The 24392-nt window shown below is 41.7% G+C and overlaps 1 protein-coding gene across 10 annotated transcripts in view; it reads right to left on the reverse strand.

Annotated features, from left to right (window-relative positions):
* BRD10 (bromodomain containing 10) overlaps positions 1–7241 on the reverse strand; it is an 84725-nt gene extending 77484 nt beyond the window's left edge. For 9 of the 10 annotated variants that reach the window (XR_010427048.1, XR_010427047.1, XM_064643249.1 and 6 more), the window contains exons 1-2: positions 6391–7240; positions 3859–4059 (exon numbers count right to left, since the gene is read on the reverse strand). Coding sequence is in view for 8 of the 10 variants with exons in the window: in XM_064643249.1 (XP_064499319.1) it covers positions 3859–4059; positions 6391–6941 (752 nt within the window). In the remaining 2 variants the exon portion in view is untranslated. Of the gene's footprint in view, positions 1–3858; positions 4060–6390 lie in introns of all 10 variants that reach the window. The other variant, XM_064643244.1, reaches the window with a different exon arrangement.
* Positions 7242–24392: the final 17151 nt, after the last annotated feature.

The following is a 24392-nucleotide window of genomic DNA, read 5'->3' on the forward strand; positions in this document are numbered from 1 at the left end:
TGGACATACATATTTGGCTTTTATTTCATACTTTTATTCACATTTACCATGAATATGTTTGCAGACATGTATTGTGCTTACAGTCATAACAAAACTAATCTAAGGTAAAGCTGACACTTCCAGACTAAGGTCATATTCCCACAACACATGTGCAGCACTTGTTTTGCAGCTCTTAAGTGGATAAATCCATGGCATTTCACATTAAAGCTCAGCAACCATGATCCCCAAGTAGAGATAACACCTAAAACAGAGTCCAGATGTAACTCCCACTTTTCTTATTATTTTCTCCTTTGAGACAGCAGACAGATAGCACCAGCAAACTCCTTCTCACTTGCAACAAGAGATTTCACTTGGAGGGGAGAGGAGACAATGATTAGATTTTACTTTGTTCCTTCAATTACCACTTCTAACCTATGCAGGTGTTGATTCAGGTAAAAGGTCAGAGACTGGAACTCTAATGACAAGATACAGAGAACTATTTTAATTCTACCATAACTTGTTTCTACAAACTCTCTTTTAAAAAATGAAATCAAAAGCTATGTACAAATTAGCAATATTACACCTTATTCTAAATTAAGTCAAGGTGTAACACTCAGAAGGTATTAAATTGGAATATGCCCGTGTAACCTTAATTCTGTATCTGTACTGGCTTACATCATATTATAACATACTCTACATTTTTCTCTAGGACCCAGGTTAATTCCATGCTAACATCCTCATAAAAATCAAAACTGACTGCATAAACATATCTTATTCCAAAATTTGATTAACTAAATTACTAACTTGCAACCAGAATCGAACTCTTTAAATGTTCTGATGAACAAATCTGAAACTTATCCCAGGATCATGTTTTCAGAGATGGTGAAGTTCTGCCTAGCATAACTTTCAACAAACCAAAGTTATAGAGACACTTAATTCCCACTGAAATCAGTTAATTAGCTGTCATTCACCAGCGGTTTTAAAAATTTCAGTAGGAATCTACCTCTATGTTTCAGTACCTAACTAGGCAAGCATTTCCAATTAAAAGAAAATCCCACAATTATTTATTATTAACTGATATGTAAATTAGTATGTATATTGCTATGTATATGTATATTAGCATGTAACCAAACAGCTGAGTAGAAACTCACAGAAACGTAATTAATAATCCAAAGAAGATGATCAATATTCTGATAATTAGAACACTTGAACAAAAGGAAAGCTTGGGGAAAAATGCTTTTGCCACTGTACAGAAATTATTATCTGCAAAATAATGAAATCTGCTTTGCAGTGACATCTCAGTTTCACATGTTGAGTGTACCATGATGAATGTGTCACTTGGGGGAAGTTGTAAAACATGGAATAAAGAAAAAATGAAACTGATTGTGCAAGAAATGGATAAATTGCAAGAAAAAGAGAACCCTCGATGAAGGATACCCATATAACAAAAACATAGGTAGAATTTGTAGGAGGATTTCCATGAAGCTAACCACAGAAAAGAAGACAGAAATCATACTTCAGAATGTTCTTCCAAAATATGCAGTTAGATAAAAGCTTGCAAAATCAATGTCAAGGATTTTGGGGGGAAAACAAACCCAAAATTTTTTAAAGGATTTATTTTTATTTTTATATATAATATACATCATTATATCTATTTGTATATTTTAGTATTTTTAATTTAATTTTAGTTTTATTTAATACTCACCATAAGATGCCTGTGCCTTACAAGAGTATCTAAATATCTAGAGCAAAGAATTAGATATAAAATTATACTTCAACAGGTAATTTCTTTAGGTATGAAGCTAAGTTTTGTAGACAGGCCCTTGCATTTATAGCCTTTGTTATTTGGGACTGAAAGCATGTAACTCCTAGGCATTCTAAACTAAGATAATTACTGGCTAGAAAGTACATGCATGCTGAGGGGTCCACTGGGTGGCAGAAAGGGAGCTTTTTTTTTATGTTCCTGACAACTCATCTGAAAGTAGGGTGAACAGCAGATGCTGCCTATCCAAATACAACTTATTGGCCAGCACAGTGCTTGCCAACTGAAATATCCAAGCCTGTAATCTTGCATTTAATTTTGAAAGTATTCCTTCTGTGCCAACCTCAGTGTATCAGATTTCTAAAAAAAAAAAAAAAAAGCAGAATAACCATTTTGTCTTCTTAACAACATAATCTATACTTTAGTAATAAGCCAAAATAAGTTTAGAAAGTTGAAATATATTTTTGAACAAAAACAGTGTCCCATCTTAGTTTTGAAAGTTTGTGCATTTATATATACAACACTTTGAAAATTTATATACACTGTTATCATGTGATCTTCACTAGTAATATATTACTAATTTTATAGGTCTTCCAATTTCCAAGCCTTTTTCATAAAATACTACTAAAAGGTACTTTTGGAACATTTTTTGTGAGTTGGGAAGCAACTGATATAGAGAGGTCCAAATTACTTTGAAAACATGGTGGGATCCACAAGGAAATATAACTTAAGAAGATATCTGAAGCACAATTATTTGAGTAGCTCAACAGAGTCAAAGAAATATTCGACTCTACTAGTGATAGATAGCTACTTAGTGATAGATTTTTATCACTTCATAGTAAATGGTACAGTTCAACATTTTAGGGTGTAAAAGGACAAGCTTGCTGTGATCTTCTTCTGTCATCACAGAATTTTCTGTAGAACCAAGCACTGTGGAGTATCCTTTGCACAGGATCTGGGACTTTTGAGTACATCCAGATACATGAATTTAACTGTTAATTACTACAGTGTTGCAGGAATAGCTTAAAAGAGGTGTACGAAAGCCAAATTTTTATTTTGTCTGGTAAAATATTCTACGGACTCTATGGGTGAATTAAAATACAACCAAAATGTTTTTTTTCATAACAGTTTTATCAAGTTCTGAGTTCTAGAACAAAGAATTGAGCAAAAATCAAGAGACTTTTACCACAGAAACAGTAACGCTGGTGATCTTCGCTTTTCTTTTTTTTGTGAAGTGTGATTAGAAGATGAGTGGATTAGAAAACAGATTCACTCCTTTCTAGGGAAAAAGTACTGTCTAACAGTTAAGTCAGCCAAATAGCTTCAAATCTGTTAAAAGTTAAGATTACCTGCAAAATTAGAGTGAATTGATTACATATGGGAAGAAGCCTCCAAAGCTTTGAAAAAAAGCTAGAAACATTTTGCTTCCTAAAGCAAATACTGTCTTACCATCATGCTCCACCCTTCAAAGACAGTCACTCAAGTTACTATTAAAATATACAAATTTACAAGCTTCTTTCTCCTCAAAGTGAAACATATTAACTTTAAGCACCGCCTGGAATTATACACCTCAAAATCTGACAGATTTTAATTACGCACACATTCTGAAAGTGCTACCTAACTGACAAGCTGAAATGCCATATCAGTGAGGTAACAGCAGTGGCACCGGCAGAGATAATTTGCTTCTGGCTATCAATGAGGGAAGCAGTGACAAGATCATGGAATTAGATGTAGTTAAGCATTCTGGTAGTTTTTAATCTAATTGTTGCATGAAAAACAGTCCAAGGACATGGGTGATAACCTGTGAATGAGCTAACAGGAAATTGCTGTGATGTTCTTAATTAGTCTTAAAAGTTTCACAATCCTAAAATAAAAGCAGCTATAATTTAACGTAATGACTTCGTCATTATGTGGTGAATTCTATGACTTCAGCAATTTTTCCAGAAGGTGGTACTAACGTTTTGCTTTGCGGATGTACTGTATTGAAGTCATGAACTTAAGAGCACAAGAGCTCCATAATATTTATTTACCTAAAAAAGCCATAAGGAGCTAGCCCCTGTAGAGAACTAGGAAGAAATAATTATTTAAAACTAGAACAAAACAGTTTTTCCTATTACCTCTTTTCCTCTTTTGCTCTCAGCTGCTCCTCTTGTCTTAGAACCTGAACCATCACAGACTCAAACATGCCTGTTGACAAGCCTACTAAACTGCGAGGTGTGGAACGACGTCTTGTGGAAATGCATGCTGTTCCTTTCTCATCTTCCTGCCCATAGCATCCTCTAGATGTGACAGCTAATGATGTTTTCTCTCTTAAATGCCTAGAAGAAAAAAGCAAGCCAATTCACAACTATGACTGTCCTTACCAGTGGTACTTCAATGCCTACCCTACCAACCATGGGTCAAGCATATTTACTCAGACAAAAGCAGTTACCTTTTCATCTGCCAGTTTTTCCACTTTAGAAGTTCCTTCATGAAATTTTAAACCCAACATGCTAAAATGGCCTAAGTTTTCACATCAGTTAAAAATGGTGGATATTTACCTCAAGTAACCAAATATTATTTGGAGATTGAATTCTCTATATTAATCCATAAATATTTGGGGGGCAAAAAAAGGTGTATTTGTTGGTTTAGGCTGGGGAAGTGTGTGTTAAACACCAGTTTAGTGCTGTTTAAAACTACAAAAGGTGAAAGGCAAAACACTACAAATTTGGCTGCAGAGTTTCATTTCATCCTACATTGTTTCAAAATACTCCATTAAAAATGGTAGAGTTTTTCACAAACTCTGAAAACATTTGAGGGGACAGAGGGGAAAAATCCAATCTCCATTCAACAGCAATCTCCATTCTAAGGTAATTTTCTGTAGCTTGTACCATCTGAGAATTATACAACTAACATTGATTGATTCTCTTGAACCACTTGAAGGGGATCATTAAGCTAAACATTGCTCTGTAATGATGCAAGAATGATTATTCCAGGAAGTAGTTCTTCAATTGCATTTTACTATAAAATTAGGTCTGGTAAACACTTAAAACAAATTTGTCTGATCAAAAATTATAAAAGAACTTTGAGACTTCTAGATTCCATAATCCTGTCTATATATAGTTCTTAGAAACTTTTACTAAGCTAGCGCACACAGACATATTGAGTACATCTTTACAAATCTCTGAAGAGCTAATACAAGAGAAATTCACCATATACTGAGGCAAGATTATTTTTAGTTTAGTATTTCCTAATATTTATTTGAAAATAACTGTGAATTTCTGAAATAATTACAAGGGCAATTTATATTTTTTTTAGTAAATACATATATGGCTATTTAGATGACACAGTGCATAAACTGACTTCACTTTCTTACATAATTTCTTATAAAACAGCATTGTGCATTCTCAGGTCCTACCGAGTGAAGTGAGTAGTCACTTAATTCAACCAAGAGCCTTCAACAAAATGCCCATCAGTTCAATACAGTAGAGATGCTACAGTCACACAACATACAGAAATGAACACAGCACAGATTTTCCAAGCTGCATTTGGTTATTTTTTTGTTAAACCAAGTTTTACTCAAGCAAACTAACAACATGCATGCCCCATTAGGTTTGGCTCCTTCCCTTCTCACAAACTGTCTCAAAACTGCTGTTATACAAAACCAGTTTAAAATATATTGTTGCTACATCAGAATGCATATGCTCATTCCAGTTTCAGTTGAGTTCTGCACCACGCTCCTCAAGTGTTCCTACTACACAAGCAAGGTTCTTCTTACCAGCTGGCAGGTCACGCTCTGTGTCACTAACAAGCTTAAAGCTGATGGACATGCGCACCTTTACAAACTTCCTAATACTGTTTTGGTTTTTACATGCAAAACACTATGTCATTCAGGAGACTGGTGGGCCTTTCATGGTAAGAAGCCACTATGAGTTTCTGATAATGACTGAACTGTGCCTAAGACAAATTCATGAGAAAGCATTTACTTCAGTCGTGATTTAAACTGGCCTTTCTACCATATAGCTCAACAGCTTTCTACGTTTCAGCTGCTTTGGCTGATAAACAAGTTCCTGCTGGGGACTCATATTTAAACTTATCACAGTTTCCATTTTGCCTTTAAGACTACAGTATGCCAAGTACTGTCTCTCATTTTATGAGTATCAAAAAATATGCCATTTCAAAGCAGGTAACTTTGGTTCAAGATTTTACTCCTACTTATTTTAAAGACAGTAAAAAATTCACAGAATGTTAAAAAAATAATTCTAAAGAGCCAGAGTTTAGGCAGCTTCATGACAGAGTAAAATAAAGAAGCATTTGACATCTTGTGTAAACAAGTGCGTCTCCATGTTCACAAAAAGCTTCTTTCAGGAGGAAAATCTTAGCCAGGAAAAGCTGTGTTCTGTTTGGCATTTTGGTTTGGAATTATTTTTGGAATATTCAGGTTTGGAATTTCCAAAGAGTTTTGAATTAAGATTTGAATACCTCACACTAGGAAACGTTCCTCACATGAAAGTATTGAGAGTTCCAGTATTCTGTTGTGGGGCTTTGTTTGGTTTGGATCGGTGTTTGTTCTCTTTTAATGGAATTTTTCACACAAAGAAACACACCCCTCTGTTCTACTTTATGTAAACAACATGCGGCAGGGAATCTACAGACTTTTCTACACCTACCGGGACAGCAGCGCCAACTTCTGCTCCAGCATCATCTCCAGCTTCTGGGCCTGTTTGGAGAGCCAGTGATCCACACCGTGCAGCCGGTAGCAAGTCTCCAGCATAAGCCGGAAGTCACACACGAAATCTGCTATCCCTGTGTACTGCCCACTGGAAAATTTCTCTTCCATCTTCAACAGCCATATTCCAGCTGGCAACTGCTGGAGGGACTGACCGCTCTTATGGCCCGAGGGGGAGCCGGCGCCTTCTTCTCCGAAGGATGCCTGATCCGCGAGGGGCTCCAGGAACGGCGCCGTCAGAGGCCGGTACTTCTCTAGTAGGAACTCGCGCAGGATTCGGTATCCCTGCTGCAGCTCGGGACTCAGGCTCTGCTGCCAGGTGGTCTTCCCTCCGGCACCATCTCCCTCCTTGTCGGGCTCCTCCATCCCGCTCCGAAGGGCGGCGGGCCGATCCGCCGGGAGATCTCCGCCGGAGTCCGTGTCTCCCGCCCCGGGCCGGCTCCTCGGCACCGCTCGGGCACCGCGGCGCTGCCCCTCGCCCGGCCGCCGCATCCGCACTGGGCTCAGCTGCGGACACAGACCCCGCTCAGCCCCCGCCTCGCTGCCCTGGTACGGCCCCAGCCCTGCCCCCGCACCGGGGGGCGGGACGCGCCCGCCGCCGGGGAAGCACCGCCCGGGCCTGCTCGCGGCCCCGCCCGCCTGGGGACCGCGCCCTCGCCCTCAGGGCCCGCCCCCTTCCTGCCCCCGCCGCCGCCGGCGGTGGCACCGGCGCATCCCGGCTCCGGGGCGCGCACTTCCCGCCCGGCCGGGCCTTCCCTTCGCTCCCGAGGGGCGGGCGGCGCGTGCCGACCCCGCACGGCCTCCGGCGGGCAACGGGCGGCGCGAGGGGGGCGCGAGGGCGGGGGGGAGGGGGCGTGGCCCCCGGGCGGGCACAGGAAGGGACGCGGCGCCGCTCACCCCAGCGCGCATGCGCGCGGCCGGCGGCGCCGGCGGCGCTGGGCGAGTGCTGTCGGACGCCGGGCGAGACGTGGCGTCATCAGAGGGCGCCGGGCTCGGCCGTGGGGGGCGCGCGGGCGGCCGTTGGTGCGCGCGCTGGCGAGGGAGGAGCGATCGCTCATAGCGGGGAGGTGGGCAGGGGGTCTTATGCCTCTGTCCTTTGGCGGGGCCGTGCGCCGTCGTCCCGCAGACCTCTGCTGCCTTGCTCTGGGGAGATTTCCTCTCAAGACGCCCAGATAGCGGATTTGTTACCAAATGCCAGAGGTGTTCCCTCACTGGCTTTCAGCCGTGGAAGCGAGACGGCAGCTCACAAAAGAGGCAGCAGCTCGCAAAAGCGCTCAGTTCTACACTCGGTCCTGCCTGACTTGCCTTAGGAGTTGGTGCCTGTGAGGGGAGGCTGCTCCGCACGACGCTGACCTGTTCTGGGGGGCACTTGCAGTCCTTCCAGGTTTGCTCTCAAGCGCCCTCCGGTCCCACTCACCCCTACACGACATCCCAAGGGACATTGCCCCGGCGACGGGGAACTCCACAGTAGTAGCAGTCTCCACAGTACTGGTACAAAGCAGCTGGGAGACAGTTACCTGTGTGTGCGATTTCAGTTTTTTCCTCTTCCACATCCATAACTGTACAAAAAGCTGAGGACACCCTGCTGAGAGAGAGGGAATTAATGTAAGGGGGCAGGAAAAAACCAAAGTTTTCCTTGACCAAACCTCTACTTCGTAGGGACATTCTTGTCCATTCTCACAGAGTCACAGAATGGTTCAGGTTGGAAGAGACCACAGAGGCACATCTGGTCCAACCTCCCTACTCAACCAGTGTCATCCCAGAGCATATTGCCTGGGATTGTGTTCAGACGGTTCTGGAGTATCTCCAGTGAGGGAGACTCCACAACCTCTCTGAGCAATCTATTCCAGTGCACACTCACCCACACAGTAAAGAAGTTCTTCCTCAAGTTCAAGTGAAATTTCCTGTGCATCAGTTTCTGCCCATTGCCTCCTGTCCTATTGCTTGATACTACCGAGAAGAGCCTGGCTCTGTCCTCTTGGCACCCTCCCTTTAGATATTTATACAAAAATTCTGCAAGGTAATGCTCTGCAGAGATCACACCAGAGACCTTGCTCATAGTGGAGTTCTCTTGATGGGAGTAAATCAGAATTTGGAACATAAAGAAATCAAGAACCGCTCCCCTGTTGTTACTGTGCTTTCTCAGTCTAAGGACACCAGGAAGTCTCTGTTCCTTAAATCCCTGTTAGGTCAGAGCCAGCTTTCATAAATGCTTATGTCAAGCCGATTTTGCAGAAAGGGCCTGAGCAGAGGGACAAGTATGGTACTCCAGCCACAGTGCTTTCCCTGGAGGCTGTGCCTATTGGACAGAGGCTGTGCCTTTTGGACCCCCTCTAGCCCCATTTTCCAACACCAATATACAAAGCCCAGGTAACAGCCTGTGCTCAGAAGTTGATCCCCAAAGTCCTGACATCTCTCCTGATCACTCAGTGATATTACAGGTGCCCGTTTTTATTCTCCAAAGCCTCCTCTTGAATTGTAGACTCCAGAGAAATGAGGTCAGACACCATAATGTGCACACAGGGTGTGCTGCTGGACCACAGGCTGCAGTGTGCCTCCACATTAGTGGTCTTTGTGCTTTGAGACTGTAGTGTCCATGCAATAGTTAACCCAAGTGCAGCCATGTGACCTTCAGGCCTGTGTTGTACTGGGTATATCCCATGGTCACAGGATAAATTCAGCCAGCACAGTGCTAAAGGAGCCATGAGCAGCTCCCACATTGTATTGGCACCTCCGTGACTTTGCTTCTATCTGAAAGTGCAGCAAGAAGTCCTTATGCAAACATCCTTTCTGTTTGATAGTAGAAATAATAAAGTTGTTTTATTTTAAGAAAATCCTCTAATAGCTTGAATGACCACAGTGGGGTCTACAGACAGAGTCTTTGTGATGTGCCCTTATTAGAGACCCATTTGATGTGGCATTACACATCATTATGAAGTCTGAAATGCTGTAGGATAACAATTCTCTATTTCCTTATGGTGTTAACTCTAATAAATTGCATTTGAAATTATATTTTGCAGACAGAAACTGAATTCCTTTCTTGTACTGGGACCATAAGGACCAGCATGTTCTGGTGCGAAACAGGGAATGCTTTGTTGTGTTTTCTTTAATAACTTAACTCAGGAATAGTGTTCATCTTGTCTAAGTCCCCTCCAAGATGAAGCTGAAGAGTCATCACCAGAGGGACAGAAGTGGTGGAGGGAGTCTTGCAAGATGTGGGGAGATTAAATGAACTATAGAAAAAGCATAATTGAAGATAATGGAAAAGAAGCCATTCAAGTTACAGTGGGAATTTCTAGTATAAATTAAATAAAACTAGATTAAGATGGCAGCTCCTTTAGAACTTTTGTGCCTTTTGGATGCTTGGCCTGCAACTCTCACTTTTTGGTACTTTTGGGTCACTCAGAAAAATTAATCCGAACAGCCTCTTAGGCCTCTTCCAACAGGGCTTTCTAGCAGTGGCTTCCCTCTTTCCTTCAATCCTTGGTCTAGAAACATGAAAGGCACAAGTCTTCACAGTTCTTGAGATCAGTCCTCCACTGGATTAACAAAGGTCAGCTGTCCAGTAATCTCCAAAATAGGGCATTTCTTCGTTCAGGACTGAATATCCTTCTCCTATATTACAGGAGATGTCCTTGCTTGCAACCTCACCGCTGTAGAGCCTGCTGGCAGCCAGACACTGTAAGAAACCTGTTAGCCATGGGAAATGGCAGAACAAAAGAAGGCTTACCAAGATTCTAGGCAATCTTTCTAACCATTTCAGTTGGACCAAAGATGTACTGTCAGAAAGAGAGAATTAAAAGTTCTGGCATGGATACAGTGGTACTGCATCTCTTCTTAGAGAGCACTCTGCCCTGCATGCCTTGCTATATCTCTCTGATCCCTGACACTTATACCTATCTACAACTGCATGTGATTGCCCAAAATGTGGGAAGCGTGCTCCAAGGGGTGTTTTTTCCCCTGAAATACAACTTCACAAAGACTAGAAATGGCAACAGTAAAGCTGATTTGACTTCTGTCAGCTAACTAGTTACCATCTCTCCAGCTCCCTCAAAGCCTGTAACGATTTCTTTGAGAAAACTGTCTTCTTAACGAAAGAAAAAGAATTTAGGGGTCTTTGAAGTATGCAGCTTTTTCAGGAGGAGAGAGTGTATAATGAAGTAGCAAACCAGTATCTGTTTTTTACTTTTTTTTTTTTAATTCCAAAAAGTTAGAATTTTTGATCAGTGCTCATCCTTTGAAAATGTTTTGTAGGTCTCCCCTGTGAGCCAGGTCTGAGATGACATGGAGGGTTTGATCATATGCTGCATATCTAAATAAATAAGTCCACTTGCTTTCAATGTATGTCCAGCTTTCAACTCCACTATTTTTGTACTTTTTAAGAAAGGCTTGTTTGCCTGGAGGCTCATTTATACTTTCCTCACCGGTATCAGGTTGCATAATAAAAGTTGTTACTTCTTGCTATATATCTGGCCTTGCCTTGAGCATATGAGAACTTGCGGTCATAATTCTGCATACAATTCATAGACTAGGAGCTGAGGAACCACAAAATGTGATGTTCAGAGATTTTGGTGTGATAACAGCTATACTCAGATCTGTCGCAGAGAACAGAACTTTTAGTCTGTGGTTATGAAAAAAATGAAGATATCAAGAAATTAAATTTCAGTAAAGAAAGGGGCCACATATAACAAAACAAAATAATATCCTTTATTGGGAACTCTTGTATCACCAAAACATTTGAAATAGGATATTTTTTCTAAGTATGCAATCAAAGTATCTTAAAAAATAGTAATAAAAAGAATTATACAGGAGAACATATCATTGTATTGATTTAATCTACAACAACTTTTATGTGTTATTTTATCTTCTGTAAAGAAAAAATTACATTGAATTCAACGAATGCTGTAATACACTATGTATGTACTTTCTAAATCTTGCCACATGAGTGCGCTGTCGAATAAAACCCATATACCATTCCTGCCTTAAATTAGAGGTAATACTCCTTTTCAGTGTAACCAGTGTAGAACTCCTGGAGCAAAAACAAACACTTTGGAAAACATATAAACAGAGGAGTTGTGTTTTACCATGTTCAGTATTAATAATAGGAGCTATGACATGCATATCAGAAAAAAATATTGTTCAGAATAAATAGACCTGATAAATATTCTAATTTCTCTCCATACATCTGAATTTGGTCTCCAATTTTTGTAAAATGTCATGGTAGAGATTTACATACATCTTAACCATAAAAAATAGTTGAAAGTCTGTCTACATGACCTTCTCAAAGACAGAATGTTACACTACATGAGCCCCTGTGCCTTCATGTTATCACGAAGATATCAAGAAATTTTACAATTATGGTGTTATCACAGTGTCTTAGGTGGTTACAGAAAAATGAAAACGGCAAGTGGATAAAAGTATACCTTGAGGAAGAAATGTGAAATATGCTTAGGAAAGAACAGTCTTCCATATACAGTTCACAGAGGACAGGATGATCTTGGAATAGAGACAACTGTTAGACATGACCAATATCCTCCACCTCTGATGAAATTTTTGAGTGAGGGAGCACTAGCAGGTCATGGAGGTCACAATCAGGAATCTAAAGTTAAGGGAGTATTTCAGGCTGATCATAAAATATCCACAATTTCTACAGACGCCCAATGACAATGTAAATATTTATGGTGTATATTATTGATTTGGGCATTATTGTAAAGTTTTCATTGTATGCCCTATCCTGATACTTTGTCTTTACATTTGCTTTCAATCTGAAATGAATGTTATTACACTACAAAGAAATAGCTAGTGGCTACAAATATTACATAGAGTAAGATGAACTGCTAGGCAAAACCCAGCAGTTTAACTCCCTGAATTACTTGTGACTACTGTCTATATTTAACAACAGATTATAGGTGCATTTTTTAGAGATTTATATACAATTCTTAGAAAATGTGTAAAAAAATATTTTACTCAAAAGTTCTTAAATCCAGAGGCCCTCTAGCTCAAGTTGTTGTCTATTCTATAGACAAGGAGATATAGCATTTTTGTAAAAGAAGATGTCACTGTTCCACCACCCTCAAAGAATCACTTAGGCTGGCAAAATCGTAGTATTCATACTAGGACACTGGAAGGTTGTGTCCTAACAGGTTAGAAGGTGCCTGTTTCAGCGTGTGACATGAAGAAAGATGGATGATCTCTGCAGCAGCAACACTGAACCAATGTTTAGGAAAAAGAGTAAAATTGCCTGTTTCTTTCTGTAAAGACCTGGACTTCCTGTGACTTGAAATCATATTCTCTGCTTCAGGAGTAGTAAAGAGGGATCAAAAGTACCTTCTGCCTTCAACCTTCTGTTTGAAGAAATGATCCTGAGAGATCAGAGAGCTGTGTGTAGATGAACTCTGTAGGATACCCAGAGACCCTGACCAGTAATGCTTGAGATTGGAGGCTGCAGGAGGTGTCACAGCGGGAACCAACATGATTGTCTGCCCAACCATGGCAAATTAGCAGCAGGAACCTTCCTGCCCATGCCAGACCACAAGAAGAGGAGACAAGTTGAGACTTTGGAATGTGACGTGAGTGAATGATTGTGCCAGATAATCAAGTAGGGTAAAATGTCTAATCTCTTTGGCTCTGTAAAAAACTCCAGAGTTCAGATCCCTTGTGGGTTGCCATTTAGTCTGTTGCACCTGACAGCTGGAGACCTAGTACATACAGGCTGATAACTAGGTCCTTAGCCAAACTGAAAGGATAACTGTTGAGATCAGGATGCATTTTTTTCATTCAGCAATGTATGTCAGTTGTCTGCTATTCAGGTGCTAGTATTCACAAAACTGGAAAGATGTGTGTTTTTTTCAACTAAGCTTCCTCCTTCCACACCCTTGTCAAATTTGGTCAAAATTATCCATTAGGTTTAAAAGTGTTTGGAGAGGACACAGATAGCACAACTGCATAAGCCTCAGTCCCTTAGAAAATTGGCAGCAGGAGCTTAGTAATCTCCAACACTATTCATTTCCAGTCTGCTCTCTGTGATTGTGCAACACAGGAAAGGAAACCACAAAATTGTTTTATATGGACCTAATATTTTTTATGTGAAAGGTTTTGCAATTTTAGTGTATTATGACTAATTGCAAGCTGAACCTTGTTTTTCTTTGTTGTAGTATTATAGAAATGCCAGTTATTTCCCTTTCCAGTTGCTGAAGAGTGGAGAGATAATACAAGGATATAATTTTAATAGCAAAGGGAGATTTTGAGAAAGGCTAGGTGTGGAGATTAAAAGTGCACAGAGAGTCAATGTTTAGATGACTAAAACATTTGTTCCATTCACTGCCCATTCACTGCCCTTTATAATCATTAACTCTAAAGACCATATTCTACAATATCTGAGAAAACATATCATGGGCAAGGGCTAAAACTTCAGTCACCCAGATATGAATGTCTGTTTCTGATAGGGGAAAAGAGAACTTCTCCAAATATGTTCACATTATCAACAAGTCTGATTCTTGTTTTAGAGTGTTGTCAGAAAGTTGCGGGAATCTATCAATAAAATTTCATTAAAATGTAACAGTCTTCAGTCTCATCCAACCACATTTCTTTTGTACTTCTGTTCTAATTCTACATTTAAAGAGAAAATACAATTCTTTCCAAGTAGGAGATATAGAAGAGTCAGAATAAGTAAATTAATCAATATAAAAATTAGTATTTCTTTAATATTGATTTCACAGAATCATAGTATAATTGAGGTTGAAACAGACCTTTGCATGTCTGTTGCCTCCATGCTCCAAGCAGGGATGACTAGAACTGCTTGCTCAGGGCCTTGTTCATTTGGGTTTTGAGTATCCTCAGTGATGGAGGCTCCACAACAATTTTGCATGTAATAAAGATATACTACTGTCGTCCAAGAAGATATCCTGACAGCCTCCTTATTTTCCTCTATTTGCAATTGAAGTACATGGCACCACAGGGTGTTAGAAACCTAGAACTGTAGAATATTCTGGGGACCCACAAGGATCAGCAGGTCCAACTCTTAGCTGTGCACAAGATCACCACAAGAGTCATGCTATGTGCCTGAGATTATCATCCAAACGCCTCTTGAACTCTGTTGGGCTTGGTGATCCCTTCTCTGGGCAGCCTGTTCCAGTGCCTAACCACTCTCTGGGTGAAGAACCTTTTCCTAATATCCAACTTAAATCTCCCCTGGCACAACTTCATATGGTTCCCTGTCACTGGTCACCACAAAGAAAAGATAAGTGCCTGTCCTTCTGCTTCCCCTCACCAGGAAGTTTTAGACTGCAATGAGGTCTCCCCTCAGTCTTTTCCAGGCTGAACAAATAAAGTGACCTCAGTCACTCCTTGTATGGCTTCCATATATTAGTGTGCAGTGGACCCCTTTTGCTGAACCCCTTCTGTGATCCTGTATGTCTCTAGCAAGTACAGGGAGGACTCTTTTGTGATCTCAAGTTCAAGAGGCATCATCCTTCTCTTATTCCTGGAAGCACCAAAAATAATGTAACCCGTAATGAGTAAAAAGCGTCTACGGTAATATTCAGTGTAAGAACTGTCATGGTTTGAGATAGTCCCGAAATCCAATTCCCTAGCTCCATTCCCCCCTCCCACATCTCAACCCCTCGGGCCCCAGAGGATGGTTGCGAACCATCGGGGGAAAAGAGATAAGAGCCATGATGCTTGTGGTAGCAGAAAGAGTTTTCCAGACAAAACACAGACTGTACCATTGTAGAGTAAGTGTAAGACTATAGTAATGTAAGTTAAGTATTAAGAGTAGAGTTAAGTTTGTGATGATGTTTATTGATGTGTAGTAGAGAGATTTTGGTTATATTTTAGTTTGTTGAAGATTGCATGTTGATTAGAGTTTTCTCAGTTGTTGTGATATGTTGACAATTTCGCAGGAGCGAGGGGTGGAGTGTTGTCGTGGTTTGGACCTTGTTTTCCCCCAGAGGCTGAAAAGTGGTAGACCCCAAGGGGTGGAAACCCTTGGAAGTTTTGAAATTTTGTCCAATGGACGCTCCTGCAGAAATGTAAACATATCACAACCAGACCGGAAGAGAAGAGTTGTAGTTTTTGGTTTGTAGGAGAGGTGGCCATGTTGTGAGCCACGAGGAAGGGGCTCTAAGCCCCTCGGGCCCTCTGGGGCCTCCCAGCCTCTGGCTGGGGGGGGGCTGCAGGGACCTGGAACAGCATAAAGCTGGGCTAGGTGCCTGTAGTTATGCCGGGAGACGTTTTTCTCCATGGGCACAGACAGCAGCTGGGACTGACCAGAGAAACGGTGGCAGAGAGCCAGAGAGATAAGACCTGAACTGAAGAAGCAGCAGAAACAACATGCAGCACCGGAGAGAAGACTCCTGGAAAGGGAGGAGAAGAAGAGAGCAGCAGAGAGACAGAGTTTGGGGTAAGAGACTGTACCAGATCCCCCAAAACTCCCTTGGAGACCCTCTTGGAGAAGAGGGACATGGACTCCTATTTTAGAGGAGCCTTGGAGTATGCAGCACGAGAGAGAGAGGAGCTGAGAAGCTCAGGGCGTCCCGGAGCTGGACCGGGATGGCCAGATGGAATGCGGGGGGAGTTGACCTTGGTTCTCCCCCCCTTGCACTGCTGCCGCGGTGGCAGCCTGAGAGACAGAGCACGGAGCTCTGCAAATGGGAACTTGAATCCCCTGAGGAAGGGACTTTCACGAAGATGCCCCGGCATTTCGTGATATGCCTGTGGTGATGAGAGTCTTGTCCCTGCTGGCAGTCCACAGGTGAGGCCTTCGCTTGGACCGAAGGAGAGCCGAGGGGCTTGGAGACCCCCTTGTGTATGTTGAACAGAGATCCAGCTACAACAACCCAGTTACTGCTGCATGGAGGACAGAAGAGGAGCTGCTGCTTAAGGACTGGAAGGGATCTGTCCTTCTTTCCCTCCTGGACTTTTATTTGGAGGGGAGAAGAGATCTGGTCCATTGTAAATACATATGTCATGGTAGAGATAGTTGTGATCATGTGTATAATGTGATATGGTATTTATTTGTACAGTCATTGTAATATATTCCCTTTCCCCCACTTTGAGTCTGGTGTGTTTTGTCTGGAAAAACCCATCTCACATTAGGTTGAGATGTGGGAGGGGGGAATGGAGCTAGGGAATTGGATTTCGGGACTATCTCAAACCATGACAGAACTCGACTTTAAGTGTTAAAGAGTAGTAAAATAGCATCAAAGCAGAAGCAGTTTTCATTTATACAGCACCATTTTTCCCTTTTGTGTGTATGTTTTTAACAATAAGTTCCAAAAAAATTGTAGATTTTGCAGCAGTGGTCAGTTATAAGCATTATGTCATTAGACTTCTGTTGTACACCGAAACATGTGGAGGTTTAAATAAAAGCCTGATGTTCTGAGTAGAAGTCTTCACTGTACAGTAGAAGAGAATTATTTAACAACAGTTTGGAAGTCCTGGAAGCAATAGATAGGCTACAGTAGACTCCAGTTAGTCCTATATATGTCTTTGGCATGCCATGTTAACAGGATGCAAAACAAGATAAAGTTGGAAGTTAAATGCTTATGTTATAATGTTCTTAGAATACTAAAAAAATCAACAGTTTCCATGAAAAAAATGTCTTGATAGGTTACCATGTCAGTTTGTATCAGTAATAAAATATATTACTGCTAATTATATTCACTTTGGTATCTTCATGCCTTTGGGGGAGAAAGACTTCAATGTGAAGAAAAACAAGAACTTATACAAATGTTAATATATATTCTGATACAATGAAAATGCAATCAATATTTTCTATTGAAAGTAAGTCTCCAGATACTAGAATAGAAACCCTATATTCAAAACTAGAGCAAGTTTTTTTGACCTGACATCTCCTAAATCTGACAACCCTACCTTTCACATCTGTTTTAATGTGTTCAATCACTTTTACAAAAAATGCTTTGGATAGGCTTTCTTCACAGTATTACTACTTGTGATTAAACTTTTCCCCAGTGTAAATCTAACTATACACTGGAGTCAGAATTAGAAATTAGTTTTTTATATCTGATCTTTTTGTCTGGTGCAGTCCATTGGCTATGTTTCTGTTTTGTTCCAGCTTGAGATACTTTGAGTTAGGTTTCCTGCAAATTATTTGCAAATTAACTGGCTGATAAAATGCAGTTGCTGATATTTAATGCATGCTAAATATTATTCATGCAGTAGCATGTGGTACCAGAAAACTTTTTCTTCTTCTCTTTCCTGCAAATACTGACTTTTTGCAGATGAATATCTCAAACCAAAAAACAAACCAGCTTTAGGCAGTTGTTTCCTTTATTACTTTCCATACCAGTATTTACACTAAAACTAATTTTTTAGTAATTTTATTTATGTTTTTCTCTGTATCACTACTTTCTAGAGGCAGTTTGATTTCAAGATAATTTATTATGACATATTAATTTAATTTGATGAGAATTTTTAAGACTTGTCCAGTGATGGGCTGAACCTAATGTTGCAACTGTAGGGATACAGTTAAAAGAAGGGAAGAGAAAGGGAGACATAGATGACAAAGAGCAGTGTGGGGAGTGCAGTGTTGAAGAGAGGCAGAGAACGGAAAATGCTTCCCAGTGGCCAGCCTAGAATTGAAGTGTGTGGGGCATCCCGGATGAGTGTCCTCCCCTGTTTTCCTCTCAAGTGGGTCAGGTGGCCTCCCTCATAGTACTTCTAACATGGTAACTTGGTATTTTTCTTGAGGATCTGTATAAAATCTGCTTTGGTTGTTCCTACTTTTGATGCTGTTATTGCTGATGGGAGCAATAAAACAGTAAAATTTTAAATCAACTGTAAAGGTTAAGATGGAAGATCAGCTGCAATGTGGATGCATCCTCAGTATTTCTATGGCCTAATCTAATAATTGGTTTAAGATAGTTTCTTTTTTTTGTGGCACCTGATGGCATATGTTATTATTTAGCTCTTTTAGAGCCTTGCTGGTGTAGTGCATTACACATACGGTATGAACAGTATGGTCACACAGTTGCTTATTTAAAATAAGAAATTGTTCTGTACTGTGGCTATAAGGACAACAAACACCTCACTTAAACCTGGAATTTTACCTCATGGCCCATATGCAGCCTGCAAGCATGGTTCATGTGATATGCAGTCTATATCTTAAAACCTGGATCCATCTGCTCCCTACCAAAAAATGCAGCTGCCCCAGCATCTTTGGATTTTGACTCAGTATAGTCTCTGAACAACTGCATTAAAACAAATGAAAATGCTTTTGCTGCATCATACATTTTTCATTGTGTTTGTCCTTGTCATGGATTAATCCAGCAGGTAGCTAAATAGCACACAGCTGCACGCTCACTTCAACCACCACCCTTCTCCAATCCCCAGGATGGGGGAAAGAATTGAGGGGAAAAATAGTAAGATTGATGAGTTGAGATAAAGACAGTTTGATAGGACAGAAACAGCAGGGAACATAACAATATTTATACTAGTAATGGTAGAAGAATAGAATATATGAAACAAACGATGCACAGTGCAATTGCTCACCACCCACACCAACTGATGCTCAGCCAGTTCCCAAGCAGCAGCCCCCTACCAGCATTTCCCTTAATTTATATACTGAGCATGATGCAATATGATATGAAATATCCTTGAGATACCTGGCGTCAGCTGTCCCAGCTGCGTCTCCTCCCAACTTTTTTTTTTGTGCCACAGGCTCCTTGATAGTGTGGCAGCGTGAGAACCTGAAAAGTCCTTGGCTTGATGTAAACCCTGCTCAGCACTAACTAAAACATCAGGGTGTTATCAACATTGTTCTTATCCTAAATCCATAACACAGCTATACACACTATACCAGCTACTAGGGCAAAAATTGTCTCAAACGAAACACAGAACAGTATCCAACCAGAACAATATTCTATACCATTTAAGTAATGCTCTTTCCAATGCATCTTTTCCCATCTTTTGATATATACACACAGATATTATTCCTGTATCATCCCTCTAAAATGTTCATTGAGCCAATTTAGTCCATGACTTTGGGCTTCATTTGTCATAGTAGACTTTTAAGGCCGGAGAGATGGTATGTGGTGTTGGATTTTTGCGTGTTGAAGTCAGTTCTGGTTCCATCACCACTGTTCTATCATTGCTGCACTTTGCCCAGTTTCTTCAAGACTCATTTTTCATTAAGCCGGGACAATTTTTACTGCAATACCATCGATATGGCATATAGCAACCCTAGTAGTGATGGCATACAATATTATACAGCAGTTAACATCACACGGTGCTGATCATTGCCTGTTCTCAGCCAGAATCGAATCCTTTTGAGATGCGCATCAGAGTTCCCCATCCTTCCACATTACCAATCAAGTGCACCCAGATCCTTGAGTGAAAGCCACCCCATGAATGGGTTTGCCTTTGCCCATGTTTATATTTCAGCCAAGGTTCTCCATACCACAGAGGCTTTACCCGCTTGGCCTGCTTGATTGCAGCATGTTTCACGTCCATGGATAACCTGGGAGATTATGTCTATGGTAAGTCCAACCCTCGATCACAAGCCAATCTGTATGTTGCATCTCTTCCTTGATGGCCCGAGGTGCCATGGGCCCAGCAAGCCAGAAATAAGTCAGCCTTATGTTGCCAGTCCAAATCCACCTGAGACACTTCAATCCTAGCAGCCTGATCTCCCTGGTGGTTGTCCGAATGTTCTTCAGTGGCCTGACTTCTGGGTATGTGAGCATCTATATGACACACTTTTACAGCCAGGTTCTCTACCTGAGAAGCAATACCTCACCATAATTCAGTATCCCTGGTGGGTTTACCTCTGTGCTGCCAGTTGGTTGGTCTGTTTGCATTGCTGTAGCCACTTCCGAAGAGCATTTGCCACCATCCATGAATCAGTACAGAGGTAAAGTACTGGCCATTTGTCTCATTCAGCAATGTCTAAAGACAGATGGATAGTTTTATACTCTGTAAACTGACTCGATTCACCTTCAGCAGTGTCCTTCACCTCGTGTCCTTCAGCAGTTTCTGCAACTTGTCTTGTGGGACTCCAAAGAGCAGTGTTCCATGTTTGTTGTTTTCCTACAATATGACCCATTAGTGAGCAGGGCATATTGCTTTTCATTTTATGGTAGTTCATTGTACAGTGAAGCCTTTTCAGAACCTGACACTTTCTTTCCTGGCTATACCCTGAAATCTTTGCTGTCCGGCCAGTCCATATTTACTTCCAAAATTCCTGGATAACTGGTGTCCGCTATTCAAACTCATTGTGTGATCAGTACAACCCACTTACTCCACATAGCATCAATTGCATGGTATGTGTAAAGGGGATCCTCCCTTTGAACTTCCAGCCCAACACAGGAAGTTGAGGGTGCCAGAAGGAGCTGTGCTTCAGTATCAATCACTTCTGAAGCAGCTTGAATGCCTTCACATGCTGCCAATTATTTCTTTTTCAGTTGGAGTATAGCAGGCCTCTGATCCTCTGTATCCCCAACTCCAAAAGCTTAAGAGTATACCTCAGGTAGGGCTATTCTCCCCAGCTGCATTATAGAGCACATTTTTTATGTCTTGCTCTGGCCCAAACGGCCTGAGGGCTACTGCATGAACTGTTTACAGTTTGATTTATTCTAAGGCTTGTTGTTTCTCGGGGCCCCCTTTGAAACTGTTCTACTTCTGGGCTGACAATCAGACTGTAATTTGAAATGTGCATTCTCCCTAAGTCCACAAAACCTAAAAACCTCGTGTTTGTTTCTTGTGGAGGCATTGTTGTTATCTTGTTAATTACATCCATTGAGGTATTATAATGTCTTTTTGCTATTTTTTTCCTAAAAACTGGATCTCCTGTGCAGGTCCCATGACCTTACTTTGTTTTATGGCAAAACCATACTTCAGAAGAATCTGGGCTATTTGCTTCCCCTTATCAAAACCAACTTCTGCTGTACTCATGGTATCATCAATGAATTACACATGTTCCAGAGCTTCTCCCTGTTCCAGTGCAGTCCGGATCAGTCCATGGCAGATGGTAGGCCTGTGTTTCCACCTCTGAGGCACTCACTTCCAGGTTTTCTGGATGCCACTCCAGGTAGTGGAGGCAACTGTGGCAAAACTGTAGCCTGCACTCTGCCACTGAAAGAATGGAGAAAAATGTATTGGCAATGTTGATGGTGCCACCATGTTATGGTTTAGCTAAATTTCTCCATACCATCACGTGGTTTTGGAGAAGCACAGGGGGATAGCCCCTTTCCCCCCAGGGTGCAGGGAGGGAAGAGGGCTCCTGCTGGGATATATGCTGTGAGAACTTAACAGAATAAAGCTGCTAACACGATAGAACCTGGTCCTCTTTGGTTCCTGGGACTGCTTCCCCTGGAGCCACCCCACTGCCACCTCAGTGCCATGTGGCACCTGCCAGACTCACAGTGTCTCTGCCCACAGCCACTGCTCCCGTGTGGCTGCTGCCACCACCACTGTTGCTGCTCACATAGCCACGACTCTGCCCTGGCTACAGCAGAACCACGAGACTGAATTGAGGCTGCGTTGCCACCTTGGCGGCGCAAAAGTGAAAGAGTGATTTCGGGTGACGTGTTCTCTGTTATTGCTGATCCTTGTTTTATCCTGTTTTGTTCTCTGTTTTTAGTAAAATTGCTATTAGTTTTCATACTCCACTCAAACGCCTCATAATTTCAATATTTTTTGTAATGTAGAGGGAGGAGTTTCTATTCCATCAGAGGTTCCATAAGCTGGCACACATTGTCAGTAAAACCACTTTGCTGCCTTGTACTGAATTTCCAGCATGGCTAATTCCCTCGGGTACCGGATACCTTTCTCCATGGTGGTATTCTTGCCTATATGATATATAACATCTTCCTTGAAGGGATAACTTTCATTCATGTCTGACAAGAGCAGTCTTCAGAGGCTGAGGGCCCATTTTCCAATCATTTCATCAATGACCCCTTCCCTAGAAAATGAACCCAGCTGCTTAGCTTCCCTCTGCATTAATTCCAGGTTACTGGCCCTGTCATCCCAGCATTGGAGTAGCCAGGTGAAAATGTGCTCAACTGGCTGACAGGTGAAATCCTTTCACCTATCCAGCACCTCACTCAGTGATAGGAATCATTGGGTGGTTCTTCCCCATTTTAGAGTTCTGACTCATCCTCAAGCAGTGGTCACCTATCTTCCTCCTCTGCTTCTGCTTCCAGTATTTCTTCTTGTGTACAGCGGTAGCTGATACTGGCACAGGTTAGTTCTCTGGTTCAGCTCTGTTGTCAGGCCTGGAGACCTTCCCTCCCCACCACTAGCACTGAGCACTGGTGAACAGGGCTTGGTCAACCTGGGCCAGGCCCCAGCACATTGCAGTCATCTGGGTCTCTCTGGAATTACCAGGGTGACAGCTCACTTTTTCCAGATTTTCTGGATTCTGCACTTATTCAGAGGTGAAGTTCCAAAATGCTGGAGGTGCCCACTGTCCTAGGCACTTGGCCACACCATCCCACACACCCTGTCACTCATAACTATCCAGCCTTGGGGCAGATCTCTGGGTGATGTTCTTACGTAATTGTGTAAGCCTTACACAAGACCTGAAACACAATCATGCATCACAGCAATACAAACATGCTGGTTTGAACACGCTGAGGATGTGGAGACTTCCCAAGAGCTGTCGTAACTCCCCTGAAGGAGAAGGGGAGGATGGAGGAGGGCATCTCCCCCATGGATAGGCTCTCTGAGGGGAGGAGGTGGATGGTGCAATTACAGGCCATTTCCAAGGTGGCTCCTGCCATGCAGACATGGTGGCAATGCTGGGTGCATGCACACCGCAATCCTGACAACAGGAATTTCATCATATCACAAACCTGTGTTACAAAGTACAACAACATTATAACCTTAACCCCGAGGTGATAAATAGCACAACAGGGAACATACACAGCAAGTAAGACGTTACATAATGCAACTCTGAGAACACACACAACAATACTGAGATCAAATAAATCAGTGTTGTGAGCAGTGACTATTAAACCAATACTATGAATTGCTTATAAAAAAAATAGTTTTAACATTATCTCAACTCATTATCTCAACTTTTCCCACCCTTATGGGTTGGGTGCCAAAAGAGACTGTTGGGGATTAACCCAGCAGGCAGCTAAACACCACACAAGCCACTTGCTCACTGCCCCATCGGAACCCCAGGATGGGGAAGAGAATTTGGGGCAAAAAAAGTAAAATTCACCTGTTGAGATAAAGATAGTTTAAAAGGTCAGAAAAAGAAGGGAAAATAAAAATAACTGTTATAAAATAATTAGAATATACAAAACAAATGATACACAATGCAGCTGCTAAGCAGCTGCTAACCCCCTGCTAACCGATGTCCAACCAATTCCCAAGCAGTGGCCCACAGCCATCTTTTCCCCTAGTTTACGTTACTGAGCTTTGCACCATATAGTATGGAATATCCCTTTGGTCAGCCAGGGTCAGCTGTCCCAGCAGTATCTCCTCCCAGCTTCTTGTGCCCCCCAGCCTTCTTACAGATGGTGTGGTGTGAGGAAGAGAAAAGTCCTTGTCTTAGTGCTTAGCACTTCACACGACTTAGCAACAACTAGACACTAGTGTGTTATCAACACTGTTCTCACCCTAAATGTAAAACACAGCATTATACCACCTACCAGGGCTTAATGATCTAAAAAAGACTTTTCTTAAATCAAACGCAGGCAAAATATAGAACTTTCTTGTTATAGAGTAGAAATTGCAGATAAAAGCAGTAGCTCCTTGATTTTAAGAAAACTCTGGAGGTAAAAAAAAAAGTTACTGTCATTGTTTTCAGAGGAATTCCACTATTTCAGTGGGGTAAATAAAAGTGTGTTTCACTTCTTTAGAAATGCAAGGCTGACTATGAAATGAATAGAGAGGACTCACCAATAAGTGAGCAAATGGTTAGGAACGTATATACGTAGATAGATAAAGCCAATTGAACATACTAAATTTGATAAT

Source organism: Pseudopipra pipra, chromosome Z, assembly GCF_036250125.1.
Source record: "Pseudopipra pipra isolate bDixPip1 chromosome Z, bDixPip1.hap1, whole genome shotgun sequence".
Lineage (NCBI taxonomy): Eukaryota > Metazoa > Chordata > Aves > Passeriformes > Pipridae > Pseudopipra > Pseudopipra pipra.